General features: G+C 37.4%; 1 protein-coding gene across 2 annotated transcripts in view; it reads left to right on the forward strand.

The window, feature by feature from the left end:
• The first annotated feature begins 342 nt into the window (after positions 1 to 342).
• Positions 343 to 20,843, forward strand: part of Edil3 (EGF like and discoidin domains 3) — a 380,429-nt gene continuing 359,928 nt past the window's right edge. For both annotated transcript variants that reach the window (XM_090331670.1, XM_090331669.1), the window contains exon 1: positions 343 to 909. In XM_090331670.1, the coding sequence (XP_090187796.1) occupies positions 843 to 909 (67 nt within the window). In that variant the 5' untranslated portion in view covers positions 343 to 842. The remainder of the gene's footprint in view (positions 910 to 20,843) is intronic.

Consider the following 20,843-nt stretch of genomic DNA (forward strand, 5'->3'; position numbering starts at 1 on the left):
TGGGAACCAAGTCTGCAGATACCAAGGGCGCCCCCCTCCCAAACCACTGACTCCACATTCTCAGGTGCTTCTGGACCAGGTTCTGGCCACGTAGGAACTTCGGAGGTGGTGGCAGGTGCTCGGGGTGTGGCTGCAGCTGTCTCCCCTTTCTCTTCCAGCAGAAGGAGCCACCTCAAAGGAGGGGTAGCGGGAGAGTGGGGAGGAGAGAGAGGAAAGAGAGGAGGAGGGGGGAGGGAGGGAGGACGGAGGGGGAGCAGCTGGGGGAGGGACGACGGGAGGGGACGGGCAGGCGCTGGGGATTGGGGTGCGCGCCTGCAGACTGAGGCTCACACTCACGCCGCCTCTTGTTTGTACACAGTGCGCTCGGGGCCGCTGGCTCGTTCCCCACCAGCTCACGCTTCATTGTTCTCCAAGTCCTCAGCCCCGCAGCCGCAGGGGCGGGAGTCTCAGGCACACAGCGCCCGGGTCAGCGGGTTCGCCCTGGAGTCCACCCGCCCGGCTCCCGAGACCCAGAGCAGCCTTGCCAGCCCGCGCCCCGCCCGCCGCGCCTCGGCCAGGACCCACCCCGCCGCCGAAGGCTGAGCCGCCAGTGGCTCCCGGAGCTCCCCGGCTCGGCGCGCACGGCCGAGCGCAGGCGGAGGGGGGAATAGAGGACGCGTTCTTTTCGGTCGCCACTCTCTCACACCCTCTCCAAGAATTTCAGCCAGAGCTGCAGGAAGACGACATCTTCTTGAATTCTCCAATAGGGGCGGTGTCTCGTGCCACCCGGAGGGCCACCCCGGCTACGCCGCCCTCCTCCACGCACCCGGGACCAGCCAGGGTCACGTCTGGGAGAAGGGACCATGATGCGCTCGGTAGTCGTCTGGCTCTTGCTTGGGCTCAGCCTTGGCATACCCCAGTTCGGCAAAGGTGAGCAGGTGGGGTCGGATCTCTGGATGCGGGACGAGCGGGGAGTTCCCCCCCCCCCTACACACACACCCCTACCCCCGGGGAGACGCCGCTACGCCGGCGGCCAAAGGCGGCTTCGGAGCCTGGCGAGGGTGGCGAGCGCCCAGGGCGGCGCCAACGAGGTGGCGCGCCCTCTGTGCCCTCAAGAAAGTGCTTAGCAAAGTCCAGGCGGAGTGGACAGGGTTGCGCTGGGATGGGGATGTGATGTAAGAAGGAGGAAGACAGGGAGATGGGTAGAGAAGAAGGGTTGTCAGCAAGCAGGGATTTCTGGGGGCACTCTGCCATCGAGTCACCCCGCCACCCTTCCCAGACCCTTCCCAGCCCGAGACGCTGGCTGAGGGCGCCAGGCGGGGCTGTGGTGGGCGCCGGAACGCTGAGCCGAGCGCGCGCAGGGCGTTGGGGCGAGTGGATGCGGGAGAGGCTGAGGGGCGGCGGTGTGGCTAGCGGTGCTGTGCTCGTGGGCAGGGCTGGGGCCAAACCCGCCGCACGCCGGCGCCCGGGCGGTGGGAGTTTGGGCCAGGAGTGCGGGTAGTCTTCTTTCAGGTCACCTACTTTAATACCACATGCGTGCAGCGACTCCAGCAAACTGAGTATCCTCTCCCCCCAGCTCTGCTCCACACTCTTGAGTATGGAGCTCTCTTTCCTGGAGAATCTGGGGGTGCTGCAAGCCACCGTTTAGGTCCAACCCCAACCCGAGAGCAGAAAAGTTATCAAGGTGGGCTGGCCCGGCTTGTCTGGACTTGTATAGGGAAGCTAAAGGAAATAAACCAGAGGCTTTATAAACAAAAACAAACAAACCTACAAAAAAGAAAAACAAAACAAGGCACCGCAGAACTGGAATAAGGCTGAGGCTGCTGCGGAGTTGTGGAGATGACTTTCAGGTTTCCCGAGAGCAGAGCTGTGGTGGGGGGGTAGGAACCCTAGTCCTGACCTCGGTCTCCTTGCGGGGTTGAGCTGAGGAGGAAAGGGGCCAAAGGCCGTGGTAGGGGCTGTGGGGAGGAGCCGGGGAACTGTGTGCTTCCAGCTGTATCCACCGAACGGAGCGTGGCTGGCTTTAAAAGGGAAGCCGGGTATTAGAACCCTTCGCAGACAGCGTCAAGTGGAAAGCTGAGTGCAGTACAGGATTATCAAACGCGTCCAGAGAACGCAGTTGCCTTGCCACTGCGTGAGCTCGAATCGAATCCACTTGAGATTAGATACGGAGTGACTATTTTACACCACAGATCCGTGCACACATCGGTGGTATAGACTAAGATAGACTCTTGGGGGACTTTTGCCTAAGAAGCCAATGTTCCTGCCTAGAAGCCCTTCTTTCCAATAGAGACCTGGGGTAGCGCCTTACCTGGACACCCCTTTCCCCCTCGAGATGTGGCTATTTCCCCCCAGCCTGTAGGCATGTGTGTAGGTGTTTGGCTCTCTGGTGTTTGCCAAAGTGTCTTTCTCGTTTCCTGGCAGCGGCAGCGACTCAACCGAAGGTTAAGGAATGGTAATGATTCCAGAGTTGCTCATGGAAGTCCCTAGAGATAAGAAAATGCTAAGGATCTCACCCTCAATATTCTTCCTTTCTTTAATTTTCTTCTGTACTTAAAAAAAATAGTGGAAGGGAAAGCGTGGAACAGGCATTTCCCTCCTCCTCTCTTCTTTCCTGACTCCTCTGCCAGCAGGAACACACACACACACACACACACACACACACACACACACACACACACACAGCCACAGCCACCCTCACCACCATCTGTCCCCTTTCAGAGGTGAAGGACCCCTGGGAAGGAGCGGAGAAAAGTGCATCTAACAAGCCTGGCCATGCTAGACTCCCAGAGTGCTAGAGCCCCTGGGGCTAAGCAGACTAGTCCTGGCTGCTCTCAGCTTCATCTCCTAAATACAGTCAAGTTGAAGACATCTCTTTGCTTCCCTGATCAAGCCAAGCATGAAGAGGTTGCCTGCTTTTGTTTCTTAATCCTCTTAGACGATGCTCGGGCAGCTAGATGTTTAGCACTTCATATTCTCCAGTAGATTCCTCTGTTTATAAGCCAGCTAGAGAGAAGACCTCTTTGCTAATTTAGCTATTTTTTTAAATACAGCTTCTGTAACCTCACCTTTCTGTAGAAGCAGGATACAGCTTTCTGACAGTTCCAAACAATTAAACTTGGGGCAAACTTACTGAAGCTGGTATTAATATTAATGCCATGAGAGAATTTTCCCTACATTGTTCCTCTGCCTGCCCCAATCTCCTTGGACCTAGTATACGTATACATTTACCAGGAATTCATACAGGAATTGATATGCTCTCTGTGAGTGTTTTCTTTTCTTTTTTAAATTTATGTGTATTAATGCTTGGAATTTGGTAAAGTAGTATAACTCTTTTTATTAGTTGTCTTTATTTTAAAATTAAACCAATGGATCAGTCACACTGAATATTTTATTAACTCTTAAATTATTCATTATTATGGGTCCCTGTAAAAATTCATAATATTCATATAGTGCCTGAAAGCACGTGACATCTTATGTAATCTGTCCCAGTGCCTAATTTGTGCCTGAATTCTTAAAGCAAATTGGCCTTGTTTATAAATGAGTAGATATACCCTAAATGCTAGAAATCATTCACAATTTCATTTCCATGTTATAATCAATGGCCACTTTGAGTTAATTCTACCTGAGAAGACACTAATACCTAAAAAAAACCAAAAACAAAAAAATAACCCACTTTAGATAACACTATACTAGGATCAATGCAGCAACATTTATGATGAGCTAATAGGTTTTTGTTGTTATTGTACATGACATAATCATAAACTTTACACTGAAAAACGTATCAATTTTAGATTCTAAGGAAAATATTGAAATTCATCTTAGAATGCTAAATTCCATTAAATAGTAATTAGGTGGAAGTAAGTTTATCCTGAGCTAATGTAAATTCTTTGGGTATGACATAGACTGCCATGACACACTAACTTTGTTTCTGCTTTTGAAAAGTTTTTCTGAAATATTTTCTGAGAATAAATATATATTTTGATTTAAAAGTTATATTACTGGGGAAAATACATTAAAATAAAAGTGTTGCGAACACACGAATTTGTCTACTTTTGTCTTCGCCTTTAAAACTCAAAAGATTGTTCTAAAAAGGTAAAGGTAACATATTGATTGTACTTTTGAACATGTTTTTGAGCAAATGTTTGGTGGCTTTCTGTATTAAAATAGTATTCCAAACTCCAAAGTCTTAATTTCCTTGATGTTCATGAAGATAAAAGTTTTATTTAGTTTATTCTTAAGATATTTCCACTTTTGGTTTTAAATAGTGGAATGGATATATGTTATCATTTATACATAGTTAAAAAAGGCTTAATGGAGAATTTTCTATAACCTAAGAAAGTAACTCTGATACTTTTTTGATACTTATTTTTTACAGGACACAGTAGCCGATGTAGTAGCTTTGAGTGTGATTTATGATTTCATAGTTATATTGTATCCTTGCAAAATAAAACATCAACCTATGTAGTTTTTAAAATTCAGCTCAAGCCAGAATTAAATCATGATGACTATGTACTGTCTAAAAAGTAACAAAATTTGAAAGTTTGTATTAGTCAGATGACTTTTACCATTGCTAATTAATTTATCTTTATTTGCTTACTAGTTTAAAATTGATATTATAAAGTCTAAAGTCAAATCATTCCTATTATTTAGTTCTTTGTGTTGTAGGTAAGATGCCCAACACCTTTGCTCTAATTTTTTTCCTTATCACAGTCCACAAAAAATTATAGCTTTCAGTTAGTCTAAACAAATATGCATTTGTAGACTCAGTCAAGTGACTGCCAATTGGAGGTGAGATAATTATTAAATTGTTTCTCAGACTTTTCTGTGTGGGAATGCTACAAATTATGTACTATAAATACTTAAACTGAATGAATTACTACTGAATCATCACTAATAATATCTCTAAGGGGTCTTTGATTCAGGGAGTCTTTCAAAGGAGAAGGCTAGAATCAACTGTGCCCTCACCAGCAGGTGTCAGGATAATCAATAGAGATCTTTTAAGGAAAACTTTGGTAAAAGAAAAACAAAAATAGGAAGATGTAAAACAGTAAGCAATAATCTATAAAACTACTTAAACTGACTTTATGTTTTATATATAACTACTGTTTTTAAGGTTTCTGTGTTCCCAAGAATAAAACAGGAATTATGAGTAGTAAGTAAACAGAATTACTTCAGAAGTTTAACTTCCACCACAAAAATCAAGCAAGAATACATATCAATGTTCAGGGGTTGAATATGAGGGACTTGTTTCATGAGAAACAAAGCATATCTATCTATCTATCTATCTAACTGTGACTTTTTTTTTTGCAATACATCTACTTCAATGGGAAGACAGGAGTGCTTATATTTATCTTTTTTTTGGGGGGGGTGATAGTAAAGTCCATGCTTCCTGGAATTGTCTGGTTTCTAACTAGATTATATAACACAGCCAAAAGACAAACAATATGATAACATTTGGACATTATATATTTCATTCAGTTATAACCCTTTGAATGTGTGACTATGTGTGTTTGTATGCATGTGCTTTCTCTGTGTGTGTGTGTGTGTGTGTGTGTGTGTGTGTGTGTGTGTGTGTGCGCACATGTGAGCGCATGTACCCCTAGTGGGTACCAGTAACTGTCACTGACTTGGAATCACTTTTCACTGACTTGGAATCACTTTTTAAATGATCTTTGTCAAATATTAATTTTAGCGTCTCCTGTTACAGATTTACCATTGTACTGTAGCTTTGAGTTATCTCAATTGTTAAATATTCAACAATATTCCGAAGGTGTACTTTCAGTAGTATTCAAAATACCCTTTCTCTCCTCAATTTCTCTCTCATTCTCTCTTTATTTCTCTCTCCTTCTCTCTTTCTCTCTCTATTCTTTTCTCTCTTTCTTTTTGTTCTCTCCCCATCTCCAATTTCCTTAATAGGAGAATAACTCAAGAGAGAACATCCAGAATAAAATTAATGTGACATTTCCTCATATTTATTAAAATATACAAATATGAAAAACATTATGAAAATTATAACATTAACTCCTGGGAGGAATGAAGATAATGTTATAAAGGCAATGTCTAGCAAACCTCGAGTCTTAAGTCAATGAATGGAATTTAAATGAAATCCAATTTGGTGAAAATATCTTCGGCAAAACTTAATCTACCCCTACCCTACAAAGCCTCTTGTGCATGTAGCTGAGAATGTAAAAGAAACAATGTAAACCTCATGATTACCTAAAACAAATGTAGTAGATCACACCAAATCAGAAATTGAGCCAGCTGCTATACAAAGAGATGTTTATATATACTGTTATCTTGTTTGTGTTAGTTACTATGCAGGATTTGTTTACACAAGGGTTGCAATCAGTGAAAGAGACTAAAGTTTTTAAGCATAATCCAGTGGAAGACATTTTAAGTACTAAGGTATTTTAGAATATGATTTTTGCTATGGAGAAAGAAGGTTGATTTAGATGCATTTCTTCTGTTTTCTGAAAGTGATTTGTATTAAACACAATCATCTTTAATTTAATACCATATTCCATGGAAAGGAAGGCAAAGGTTATAATCTTTCCTTGGCTGATACTGTTGGTGTGAAGATAATCTTTAAATGGAGTTGGTTTACCATGCCATCCTTAATGTTTATGCTCCAGTTTGACAGAGTGGTTTATTTTTGGAATGCATAAGTAATCCCATAAGTCTCTTCTTGTACTCAGGTCAGAATGACCATTTAGGTTTTACTGAAACTCAGCTACAATATCAGATAATGACATTCAAGCAGAAAAACCTAGAAAAGTTAAGTGAAAATATAGGAGTGTTTTATTTAATAGGCAAATCCCTCCTTGAAATGTAGAGCAATTTCTGACTCATACATATGAGGTGTCTTCCATTACATCCATGAGATACCTTTCTCCTATCACTGATTCCTTCCTTCCCTCTCTCCCTCCTTCCCTCTCTCCCTCCTTCCCTCCCTCCCTTTCTTCCTTCCTTCCTTCCTTCCTTCCTTCCTTCCTTCCTTCCTTCCTTCCTTCCTTCCACATCTCTTTCCTTTCTGTTTCTATATCTTTTTCTGTCTCTGTGTCTCTCCCTGTCTCTCTGTCTCTTTTTCCCCATTTCTCTCTCTCTCCCTCTCGCTCTCCCCCCCCCCCCCTCTGTCCCTATCTCTCTCCTCTCTCCCCCGCCCCTCTCTCCCTCCCTCCCTCCCTCCCTCCCTCCCTCCCTCCCTCCCTCTTTGGACAGGGGTCTTAAATTCAGAGCCTTGCACTTTTTGCTTAGCTTTTTCAAGACTGGCACTCTACCTCTTGAGTGACACCTCTATCCTAGCTTTTTAGCTGGTTAATTGGAGAGAGTTTCTGGACACTAAAATCACTGGGATTTCCTTCCCAGATTGGGTTTGAACTGAGATTCTCAGGTCTTAGTTTTCGGAGTAGTCAGTAACAGAAAAATGAGCCACCAGTGCCCAGGTATTCTTAAGTAGTACTTGAACTATCATTTTATTCACATAGAATATCTTTTATTTTCTATAGTTTAACTAATAAATAATAAATGCTATTTTAGTCCTATCCACAAACAAAGCCCTAATCATCATTCACAATATTTAATTTTTGATATTCCATGTTCTCCTTTCATGTTTTGCACTTGCTCCAGAGACAGGGCTTAGTATACTGCTAGACAAAACAAATGACACACCAAACAGTAATTTTACATAAAATCTCAAACAGACACTCAACATATTTTGAATTGCTTTTTGTGATCTTACCAGGCACATTACTGTTTCTTAAGAACTACTTGCACGTCTTAAAATTCAATATGTTTTATATAAAAATAGGTCAAAAGCAGTTTTAGTAATTTTAAAAACTTTGTTACTACCTTGCATAACCATCTCTTACAATCTGTGTGGTAGAAATAATCTACTTTGAAACTCAGTTCTTCTACCAAAGTCTTGATAAAAGTATAATATTAAAGCACAGTCTTTGATATCATTTTTTCTTTGGATTATGAATCATCAATTAAAGAAATGCATCTTCTGATAGTTTCATTAATTTAATGCAAAGTTCTGAGACTTCTTCCTGTCTTTAATTTTGACTTTCAAACACTGAATTTTTTAGACAACATCTGTTTTGTTGTTTTTACATTCTACTAGAGCCCTGCCACCTTTTGTGTAGGGTTCTCATGAGACAACTGACAAGAAGCATTCTGACAGTTTATTCAAGTATGGAACATAAGCATGAGGGTGTGTATTGTGTGTTCTGCTCTCCTAATTTTCATCTTTAATTGTTACAACACAGACAGATACTACTGTTAGGGCCAAATGGAGACTGCCAACAAAGAGAGGTTAAGCAACTTCCAAAGATCATACAGCTAGTAAGTATCATCATTTAGGAAGTTTCCTCTGTTAAATTATATTAGGAAGAGAGTTACCTGCAAATTAGAATTTAAGTGAAGGCTAAAGCTTTCCCTTGCAACTTCTCAATGCCTTGTGTCATAATGAGTAACATATTACAGTTACTACGTTTGCTTAAATACTTTCATTACTTGAACAACACATGCATCCAATATAAAACACTTTTACTATGATAATTTTGTATGGAAGAAATTATATTTATTCTCTAGGGACAATACATTTCTTTGTAACATTTGTGCATTTGAGATTCTGGTGTCATAGCTCTTGTCATATTCAGAAACAATGGTATGCGTTCAATCAGAATGTGTAAATACATTTTGAGAATGCATAACTAGTGAAAATACTGAAGGTGATAGAAGAGGAATATTTGGAAAGTGATCTAAGAACTAGAATGCTACCAAGGTTTTGTTTCAAGTAGTTTAATGAAAGCATTTACTGAATCTCCCATCCCACCTTCATTTAATTTCATTTCTATGTAAATCCATCAAGAGATATCAGCAAGGGCCCAGTGTGGCCCATTCTTACAATCACAGCATTCAAGCGATACAAGCAGAAAAATTCAGAGTTCCAAGAAAGCCAGTGACAAATATAGAGACATTATCTCAGAAGGAACAATTGCTCAGGAAGTAGTTCAGTGTGAGATCCCTTGACTAGCATATTTGAGTTTAATCCACAGTTCCATACCAAGAAAATGCATTCGTTAAATAATTATCCAGATAAAGGCATTAAGTGGTTCTAAAATTGTATAAAATTATTTTCTGTAATAATAAGGCACCTTCTATCTGGTGAATATAACTGTAACCCCTCTATACATTAAAATAAAATAAAAAATGGTTTTCTGTTTCAGTTGAAAGATTATGTATTTAAAATGTTTACTTTTCTTATAAATTTCAGCCTTGGTTGATATAAACATTTTACAAAATAATGAAAAATACATCATCTCATATTAGGGCATCCTTGTTAAAGCTATTTTTTGTACTTTGGTGTAATATTAAGTTTTAAATTGATATAAAATTATTTAATACCCTAAAATAGTAAAACTATAGTTAAACTTCCATAAGTGCCCCAACTGCTCCTTCAGAGAATATCAGTAGATAAAAAAATTAATTCTTAGCTCGATTTAATAAGAACTGAGGATTGTCAAAAGTCACATGACCTGGCATTCAAAAGAACAAAGAGGATAAATTTGAGTCTCAATATTCTGATTCCAATTGATTTACTAGTATGCTTTAAAATTTTATTTTACTGTACTGTAGGATGATATACATTTTTTGTTGAACATTTTTACCTCCACCCTGAGTCCCCTTCCACTCAAATTACAAAGTTTATTTCTATTATAGTGTCTCTTGAGTATTCCTGTTGCCTTAAGGGAAGTTCAAGTGCTAATTGGTTTGTCAAAAACTATTCACAAGTCTGGCATGGTGGCTCACACCAGTAATCCTAGCTATTCAATAGGCTGAGAACTGTGGATCACAGTTCAAAGCCAGCTCCGCATTAAACACCATGAGACTCTTATCTTCAATTAATAACTGGAAAATGGGAAGTGGGGTTGTGGCTCAAGGGGTAGGGTGGTAGCCCTCAGTTGAAGAGTTCAGGGAAAATGCCTAGGCCCATGACCAACGGAAAAGAAAAAAAAAAAAAACTATTCACAAAATGCATTCTAGTCAATCATTTGCACTTTTCCCCTTACAACCAGTGAACTTTTCTTCCTTTCCTCCTTGTATTCCATTACTCACCTTCATGACCTCCTTTAATTTCCCGGTAACTCTTGAATCTTGTTTATTTTTTATCATTTATCCCCTTCAAAACATTGAGCCAAAATTTCTGGCTACTTACCCATTCTGGTATTAAACATTTTGAAGTTCTCACTGTTATTTATTTCTGTCTGTATTTGTTAGGTATTTTCTGGCAATGTTACTTGTTAGAATTTCTGAGCATGAGTGATTACTCAACCACCAGCACCTTGAATTGCTCAGACTTTCCATCTCTTTTTGGAATACTTTTTTTCTCTTCTTTATTTCCACTGAGCCCTCACCCAATCACTGCTATCATTTCAGTCTTCTCTAATGTCCTTCTCTCACTCTTTCATCATCTACTCAACCAGCTGTAAATGTCTTCATTGATTTTTCCCAATTATAATTCAGTAGCCCCAAGGATTTCATCTCATTTCACACAGAACCCCAAGAACCCCAAGAATAGAGAAATTCCACATTTTTTGTATTCTACACACACACACACACACACACACACACACACACACACACACACACACACACACACACACTGGAATGCCATGTCATTCTGATTGCTTGATTACTTTTCAGAATCTATTCCTGGTGGGACTTGAAGTTGAAGCAATGGAATAAAAAAGGAATTAGAAATGAATAATCTGAGATTATAAGGCATTGAAGTAATTGCAATTTTGACCCTTACAAATTTGGGTATAAGACCATAGGAGTTATGTTTGAGAAAGTAGGAAGCAAGATGATTGGAAGAATTAAGACATCACCTATCCAAATGTTGGAAAATGTTATGAAATTAATAGATTCATCAAAAAAAAAACCCACAAAAATTTTGCCCCAAGGAATGTTGGAGAGTATAACCAGGAACCAGGAACACAAATTTTCAATGAGGAAGATGGGAGACAGAGATCAAAAGCAATTATGTTAAGCAGAGTTAGTGGACTGTGTACATATATATATATGTATATGTATATATATTTAGAGAGAGAGAGAGAGAGAGAGAGAGAGAGAGAGAGAGAGAGAGAGAGAGAGAGAGAGAGAGAAAGAGAGCGCGCTTCAGTATAAAGGGGGAACAAAGGAAAAAGGAAGGGAAGGGGAGAGGAGGAGGAAGAGGAGGAGGAAGCAGGAGGAGGAGGAGGAAAGAAGAAAGAATGCTCCAGAACTGCTGTTATAGAAGATGAGAAGAAAAATCATCATACCTAGAGGTTATATGAAAACAGAGGACTTCTGGGTAAATATCACATTCAGGACAGCCAATTTCTTTAGAACCTAATGAAAGGTAAAATAGCCTGGCCCAGATATTATTCATTGTCCTAGTTTTTTTTCTGACACAAATTCACAACTATTGATACATCACCCTGAGATATCCTTTATATATGCATATACAATAGCTTTTAAACTTCATAACAAACAAGGGTGTTGTTTCCAATGACAGGCTATAAAAACAATGTAAAGCGTGTTTTCAGCTCTCAAAACTGTATCTTATAGGTCCAAATACAGAAATATTTTTGCCATGTCATACTTCCAGAGTGAGGCCCCCATATCCACAGAAAGATGCTTTTGAAATGTAAAGCATAGTTAGAGAATAGGAAGATTTTTGCACTTGTGCCCTGACCTACTTTTTGCTGCTCAGCTGAGTTTCCATATTTTGGAGTCCAGCATAGTTACTGGTTACTGAAATATCCACTCTGTCTGATTGGTGGCCTTGTTTTCTCACCATGTTTAGATTATTTGTCCAAGTGATTCTTCCTGGAAAACAATTAACATTATTTCCAGTGGGATGTATTGTTGTTTTTGAATGTAGCTGTGCAACCTTGAACACACAAGATTTAATTTTCCCTTAAATTTACATGCTTCAAATATTTGTAAACCAAAATGTTTCTCCTTCAGTTTCTGACACGCTGATTCTGTCCTTGTAAACTATTCCTTTCTTCATTGTAGTTGTTTCATTTGGAATCTATCCAAATAAGCATCATATTTATTCTTCAGGCTAGTCAAAAATTCAACACTGTTCCCAGGATGTGTGTCTCCAAAATGCTGAGACACACATTAATCTGAACTTTAATTTTTTTCTAAATAATGCATAGGTAGGCCATGTTCTTTCCCATCATTTTGTTTTCCATTAAACTTTATTGAAATTTTACTTAATGTTTTCCAATTCTGTATTTAGTATGTTTTATTACTATTTTGTGATGTATGGTCATCTGACATAGATTTTGGAAGAACTTAACTTCCTTTCCCACAAATGAAATTATGCTAATTGTTTTTACAAGTGCTGCCCCTATGTAAAGCTAGCTAATGCTATGCATGAATTCTTACAGCTTTTAATTTTATGTTTGCTTTCTGAGTCTTTTAAGGAAATAAGTCTCTTCTCAAACCCATTCTCTTTATTTGCTTATTTTTTTCTGTTTTATATACATATATATGTATATCTGGCTATCTCCTAATGTTGTCATTTTTGTTCCCTCAAACTCATTCTTCAGCTTAATCTGCATATCCTCAGGAAATCTGGGTTAGATCATCTTATGCCAATAATATATGCTGAATCCAGACAACTCACATACATATGCAGACACACACAAGTGCGTGTTTGTGCACACACACACACACACACACACACACACAAATACCCCTGCCATTATTCTCAACCTATCCTTTCTGTAAAATTTATAGTACCTATTTGTCAATTGTATTGATGTGATCATTCTTTACTTGCCTAGTTATTTTATGTCCTGTGACCAGTATACTGTACACTTGAGGACAGCAGAAAAGACATCTATTATTTCCTTAATGTACATGCAGCTTTTCAGCCAGTTTGTTACTAGTAGAAGACACTCAATTTATATCTATTTCCTGAGCCTATGCATGCATGTATAAATAAGTAAAAAAACAACTTAGTATATAAATCTTTTTTCTGGATTAAAAAAGTGTTCCTTTGATACAGCCATTTATATACCCAATAAATTCTTACCTACTTGATTCACAGATGCATTGACATTGTGGATTATGCTATAAGTAACACATTTTTAAAAGGCAGTAAGTGCTTTAGCAAAGGCAAACTCTAAGAGCTGAATAAATAAATGGCCTAATATTTCTATAGTTGTCTAATTGTGAACACTTTCCAGGAAAGATTAAGGTTTTTATCTTAATTTATCAAATTGCATTCAAATAGTTATGTGTAGGAAACTAGAAAATAGATTTTAAAGTGTCACTTTATTATTGAATTGACTTGTAACAAAAGTGTATCAAAACCATTGATGATATCCATAGTTTTGTCAGGTGGAGGAGCGCATGTAGACTTTTGATTTCTTCTTTGACCCAGTGCCCTGGCAATCTCTCAAACTCCATTAGTAATAACTTTACTTAACCATAGCTAACTTCTTCTTTTCTATCCACAAGACATTCACACCTGCTGAACATAAAGGAGGGAGGAGAGGACTTGGCAGCTGTGTCTGCCCTGAAGCAGAGAGCTTGGAAATAGCTCTGTTTAGAGTTGTTTGTGCAATGACAGTCTGTATGTCACTGCTAACTGCTGTTTATTTCCCCATTAGGCAGACCTACTTCTATCTTCCTTAATGTCTACCTGGTTTGAAAACAATGTATATGCTTGGGACTCCAGCCATTGTGTGACTTCTACACCTACTTTGAAATCTAAAAGGACAGACCTTGCTTGAAATTGTGTAGAGCAACATTTATAAAATCTGATGTTTATTTTCTGTAAGAATTAGATTCTTCATTCTTGTTTTCATATTAGGGGTAGAAGAATGAAGAGAGAAAAGAGGAAAATGGGGTCATGAATTCATTGTATATACCACAGAATTGTAAATATATTGGAAAGGGTGGTTCAAGGGGAGAGAAGATGATGAAGTGGTGACACAGATTAAGATGCATTGTAAACATTAACTGTTTTATGATATTGCAGCCTAAAAGTTAAGGTAAGTAAAGTAAGAGTGGGTTGGAAGGGGTGGGTAAGAATGTAGAAAGGCATGGCATTATTCCAGGTGCACTGTATTGTTCTTTCTTTCTTTTTTCTTTCTTTCTCTTTCTTTCTTTCTTTCTTTTCTTTTCTTTTCTTTCTTTCTTTCTTTCTTTCTCTTTCTTTCTTCTCTCTCTCTCTCTCTCTCTCTCTCTCTCTCTCTCTCTCTCTCTTTTTCTCTATTTCTTTTTTTTTTGTCTGTTGTGGGACTTGAACTCTGGGCCTGGGTGCTGTCCCTGAGCTCTTCAGCTCAAGGCTACCATCCTGTTCCTTGAGCCACCGTGCCACTTCTGATTTTCTGGTGGTTAATTAGAGATAATAGTCTCATGGACTTTCATGCCTAGGCTAACTTTGAACCACAGTCCTCAGATCTCAGCCTCCTGAGTAGCTAGGATTACAGGTTTGAGCTACTGCCCCTGGCTAGGTGCACTGTATTCTTAAACTCCTTAGGGTGAATGGCAATTCTTTTGTACAACTGCTTAAAGATGATAAAAATATTTGAAGAAAATAATTATATTTATCTTATATGTACATATACACAAGCTAAACGAAAACTCCACAATGGCAAAACTTGTCTTTCTGTAGACAAATTGTTTAAATACATAAACATTTTAGGTTTATCTAAATGATTCATACAGTGTGGATTAAAAAAAACTATTAATGTCAGTGAGACACACATAACAGAATTCACTGAGTTAAAAAGATTAGGTCCTGGCTGGGAGTTTGGCCTAGTGGTAGAGTGCTTGCCTAGCATGCATGAAGACCCGGGTTCAATTCCTTGGTACCACATACTTAGAAAAAGCCAGAAGTGGTGCTGAGGCTCAAGTGGTAGAGCTCTAGCCTTGAGAAAAATTCAAGGACAGTCCTCAGGCCCTGAGCTTAAGCCCAAGACTGGCAAAAAAAAAATTAGGTCCTAAAAAGTAAATAAATAATTTTTAAAAAAAATCAGGAATCCTATGTCCTTGTAATTATAGTCCTTTATATTTTAGCCATTGTTTTGTGACTGGCAAGTATAGCCATGTGAGTTTAATCTTAACTTGCCAGCATGATTGGATGTGTAGATGCCTAGATTGCTGAAGAACATTTCTGGGTGTGTCTGTAAAGGTGTTTTTAAGCTCATTCATTTGTAATCTGTAAGAGTAGAAAACCCACACTGAAAGTGAAGCACAATTCAAAAAGCTGTAGGCAGAAGGACAAAATCAGCTCATCCAGGCATTTTCCTCTTTAATTCTGTGTTACAAGGCAATGAACAGGCCTTTTCCATTATGGCATACTGCCATAATGTAGTAACTTACCATTTACCAAGAAACAATGGAGGCAGGCAATTATGTATGTCAAACTCTGACTCTGTGAGCCAAAATCAAAGTTTTTTCTTTTAAATTGTTTCTCTGTGATCCTTGTTACACCCCACAAAAACACTGGCTGGCCCAGGAGTCTAATGTCATTATTCGGCCCCTGGATGCCTTAACTTCCCAGCATCATTTGTTGAAAATAACATCCTTTCTCTAATGTGTGTTCTTAGTGCATATTAAAAACTCAATTTAGTATTGATGGTGAGGTTTACTTCTAGGATTTCTATTCTGTTCCATCGAAATGTATGTCTGCTTGCATGGCAATACCATATTGTTTTTTCTTTTTTCTTTTTCTTTTTGTTTTTTTGTTTGATTGTTTTTGTCAGGATAATGTATAGAGGGGTTACAGTTATATTCACCAGATAGAGGGTGCATTACTTCTCACACATTGATATCCGTTCTTATGTTTTTGTCCCCATTTCCCTCCCCCAACTCCCTCCCCTCATTTTTCCCCTCCTATTTCAAATAAACAAGTAAACATCTATATAATATATCAGGTAACAAAATGGGATACTGTAACAATATGAGATTAACCAAAGGGCAACACAAGAGAAAAGAGAAAAACATAACACATAAAGAATAACAGTCACTTATAATTAAGCTCTTGTTTCCATGTCCTGGAGGTCCATTAATTTGGCCTCATTCTGTATGGCTTTATGTATCTAGGGTGTGAGCTATTGTAATCCTTTGCTGTCATTCACTCACCATACATGTTTGGTCCTTTACTTGTCTTTATACTCCTATGAATGTGTTAGTTTTATTACTAACGTAATATGTTTCAATAATTTTTTCCATATGGTTATTTTGCTTTTTTTTCCATTTTTTTAGCTATTGCAGAGAATGATAATATAGAAAGTCTTACAGAAATCTTTTTAAATTCACAACATACATATGATTTCACTTCTCTTTTGTGAGATCCAAGGAATAGAATCATAGTAGATTGATTTGAGGAAAAGCTGATCTTTAATACAATTATATGCTTGTTCTCTCCATAAATTGTATCATTCTCCTAACTCCCCACAATATTCACTGTCAATTTTTGATTATAGCTATTCCAATGAGTGTTATATGTCCTCTCACTAAATTTTAAATTTTATATTCTTTAGTAGGTAAGGATTTTTAGCACATTGTCATGACTTAATTATCATTCATGTTTCCTCTCTTGGGAAATGAAGTGTCCAGTCTTGTCTAAATATTGTTTCATTTTGTTCACTTGGAGGTGGGTGAAGTTTATTTTAAAAAGTTTTATAAATATTAAGACTATATTTTTTTCAAGTAAATTTAGATTTGGTTGTTTAGTTTTAGTTTATACTGTTTGTTTCCATTTTTTTTTACAATTTGCTTCTTGATATTCTCTTTGTGAATAGCATGATTTGATATAGCTATTTCTAATTCTGATATAATGAAAGTGTTGAATCAATATTTTTTCTTAGATAATAAGGGCCACTTATTCCAGTAGAATGGTGTCATTCACTACAATAATTTTACTTCTGTCTTAGTTTACACCTGAACTAATGAGATTTGCTATTAAACAAATCAATCCAAAACTATCAGTTATCGATCTTTTCTGTTACAACTAGTTTTATGAGTTAACTTAGAAAAGTACAAAATAAAACTTAGAAAAATACAGAAGAAACCTGTATAGATAGGTAATTTTATTTCTGAGCTATTTCTTACTGGTACATGTTTAGTGTATCAGAAATATTTAATATGCTAACATGCTCCTGTGAACATTTTGAGAAAGAATTCTTGAACAAACTTACTAAAATTGTAAGACATTCTAGATAAATTATGTTTCCATTTTGCAAGATAATTAAACATATGCTTTGGTTATTGGAAAGGAATTGTGTTTTTCTTGCTTGAGAGACTTATTAGAAGTATATTTATACTTACTGTCTCCTCCATTGATTTGGATATATCACATATAATTAGAGTGAACACTGAAAATTTTGTTTTTCCACACAGCACTCTGTTGTGAGATTTCCCTGATCTGTATACCAAGTTCTCCTTTGATATTTTCTTTTCCTTTTCAGTGTTTGCTAAGTCTTCAATTAGGTCATGACCATTCTAGAGGTTATAAACTATACGAGTGATAGCATCGCTTATTCCCTCTTTACCAAAACTAGAAAATGGTTAATAAAGGGCATTTGATTTATAAACTCAATTTGTATTGGGATAGGGGACAGTGAAGCCATGACATTATTTCCAAGCTTAAAATTCCATAGCCTTCAGATTATCATTCTTTGACATAGAGATTTTATGAATTCTAATGAAATTTATTAAACTCAGGGATGGCTGTTTAATAGTTGTTTCTATGAGAAGGGGTAGCAATGATTGTTAAGTAATGCACTTTCTATCTGGCGTTTATAATGTAATCCTTCTATCAATTACAATAAAAAAGTAAATAGTTGTTTCTCTCTTTTCTCTCTTACTTCTGTGAAGTCCAAATTATTGGAAATCAATTATAGTCTCAACTATTAAGTTGAACTCACAAGTCCTGTTCCTTAGTCCCATGAAATTATTTTCTCTTCTATTAGTACTCTTCTTGCATCCTAACTTTTCTATTCTTTGGGTTTGATTTTGTCCCATTTTAACCATTTTTTTCCTCGAAAATTCAATCTGATGAAAAGTCATTAGCCTTATCATCACTTCAGGCATGAATGGTATATTTCAGCCTTTAAGTCTTAAAAATACAGTTTAATCACTGCAATAAGAACTCATTTCCAAGATATAAGCTTACAGGAATGCATAACTCATGAAACTAGGATATCAGAATTCCATAATGGCAATTATAATTACTGTAATATATAAAAATGATAATTATAGTAAATGGATTCATTCTTGTTGATCATAATATTAAAAGAGAGTAGTTAAATTGAGTGGACTACATGTTTAATGACCGAAACCCAGCTCTCCCAGAGTCTCTGTTCCATTCTTATTCTTTTAGTCATGTATAGTTACTTGATGCCATAATGTGTTTTAATTGCTGAATGAACTTATTTATCTCTGCTTGTTCATTCACAGAACTATTTTGTTTCACATTCTTTCTTTTAAAATGCTAATAGCATGCCTTTAGTTTTGATCTTTGTTGTCAAAAGTTTATAAAATAGCCACAAGGTGAACATTTTGGTTCTTGTATTTCCATTTTCTCAATCAATTTCATGTTGCAACCTCACCATGCATAAGCTATGTGTACCCTGTAAAACACATTGTTAACACTGGAGACTTGAATTTGTCATTTCATAAACACAATGGCATATTTTAGAAATAAAAGTTATATTTGATATTAGTGATTATCAGTATAATAAATTATTAATCTACTTAAACATTTTACTGAACAAGTTTAGGGCAAAAGTTAAGTATTAGAAAGAAAACCTTGCTATATAATATTTAATATATATAATATAAACGTTAGCCCTTAAAATATGGAAGGACCTCCAGGATACAGAAATAAAAGCCATATATTGAGTGATTGTTGTCCTTAATGCACTATGTTATCTCTCACCTCTTTTGCTGTCCCTTGGTTATCTCATATTGTTACAGTATTTCACCTTGTTATCTGATATATTGTATATATGCATTTTTGGTTATTTGAAATTGGATAGGGAAGGGTTTAAAACAAGATGAGGGGCGGGGGTGGGGTGAGGGAAATGGTGACCAAAACATGAGAAAGGGTATCAATGTTTGTGAAGTAATGCACCTTCTATCTGGTGAATATAATGTAACCTTTCTATTAATTGAAATAAAAAAATACATGGGAAAAAAGACAGAAAGAGACAGAGATAGTGAATTATTTCTGTTAACAGATAAGGATGCTGTTTAAGATTTAATATAGTTTTTATAGAAAAAAATATTCTCCCAGTAAAGCTCATTCTTTTTCTTTGCAAATGATTTCACAACTGTTCAAGAGATATTTTAAAACCATTACATACACAGGAGGAAAATGAGTGTCAAGTATTTTATATCATATTTATTTTAACACAAAATATTTTCTAAGCTTCATACTTATCTAGGTCATTACATATAATGAATGTTGAGAGATATTTTACTTGCTACACTAACAATATATAATGTAAAAAAGACAAAAATAGTCACCGTTCAAGTTATTCAACTTTTTACAGCACAGTATCAGGAAACAATTATAAAAGTGAATGTCTGGCTCTTTCGGTGTCACTTCTGTGCATCTGCATCACAACACTTTGGTCCACATATATTCAGTTATATATTTCCTAGTATTGTAGTTTTATATGTTATTGAAACACTACCCTTATTGGTCATTGAAGCTCATACACTGTTATGAAAATGACCTCTTTGGGACATAAAGGCAGGAGAAGATGGATCAAATCATTGGAAGTCATGTGTATTTCTAAAATGCAGTATCTACTTACAGTGTATTATTTGAAACTAACCTCCAAACCATAAAATTCCAAGGTACACTAAGGATAATTACTGCGTATGCAGAATATTCCTTGGCTTTGTGGAGGATTCATGTGATTAATGTAAGTTTTCTTCTGGGTATGACTACTGATTCAGCAGCTCCTGCAAAAAGTGAAACAGATACTCTACCATATTGCCTAGTGATTCATAAAAAAATCCAAACTCAGAATCATTAATACAGTAATAAGCATTAAATAATATCATTAGTCAAATAGAAGATTATATGGGAGAAGAAAAGATAAAGACACATTTATTTGACTGTAACAGAAACAAAAATTGTTTCCCAAAGATATCCACAGCCCAATCCTATACAAAAAGGATTTTGTAGATCAAATCAAGAGTTTTGAGATGAGGACATTGCTAGATTACATGTTGGCATAACATTGTTAAAAGGCTTATAAGTAACTTGGCCCAGGTGGCTCAAGCCTGTAATCTTAGCTACATAGGAAGCTGAGATCTGAGGATCATGGTTCAAAGCCAGCCATGGTTTGAAAGTCCTTGAGACTTTTATCTCTAATAAACCACCAAAACAGCCAGAAGTAGAGCTGTAGCTCAAGCCATGGAGTGCCAGCTTTGATGAAAAGATGCTCAGGAATCGCATCTAGATCCTCAAATCAACCCTCAGCTCCTCCCTCCTCCCTCCTCCCTCTCCATAAACAAATGCTTTTAAGTGAAGGGTGGAGGTGGGAGAGTCAAGAAGGAGATGTTATGATAGAAGCAATCAAAGTAATCATTGTGTTAAAGACTGGAGTTTGCAGATGGAGTAGGAGGAAAAAGGTCAAGAAATGCAGACACGCCTTTAGCAGAGGGGAAAGGCAAGAAATAGATACTTTACCAGACTATGGATAAATGAATAGAGTCCTGTGGCTATCTCGATTCTTGTTCACTGATGGTCACTTGTGTTCTATAGAAATGAGGGAAATTTTTTGGTTGTTTTAAAATATTAAATGTATACATAATTTGCTATTCCA

This window comes from Megascapheus bottae, chromosome 4, assembly GCF_031878675.1.
Source record: "Megascapheus bottae isolate mThoBot1 chromosome 4, mThoBot2.hap1, whole genome shotgun sequence".
Lineage (NCBI taxonomy): Eukaryota > Metazoa > Chordata > Mammalia > Rodentia > Geomyidae > Megascapheus > Megascapheus bottae.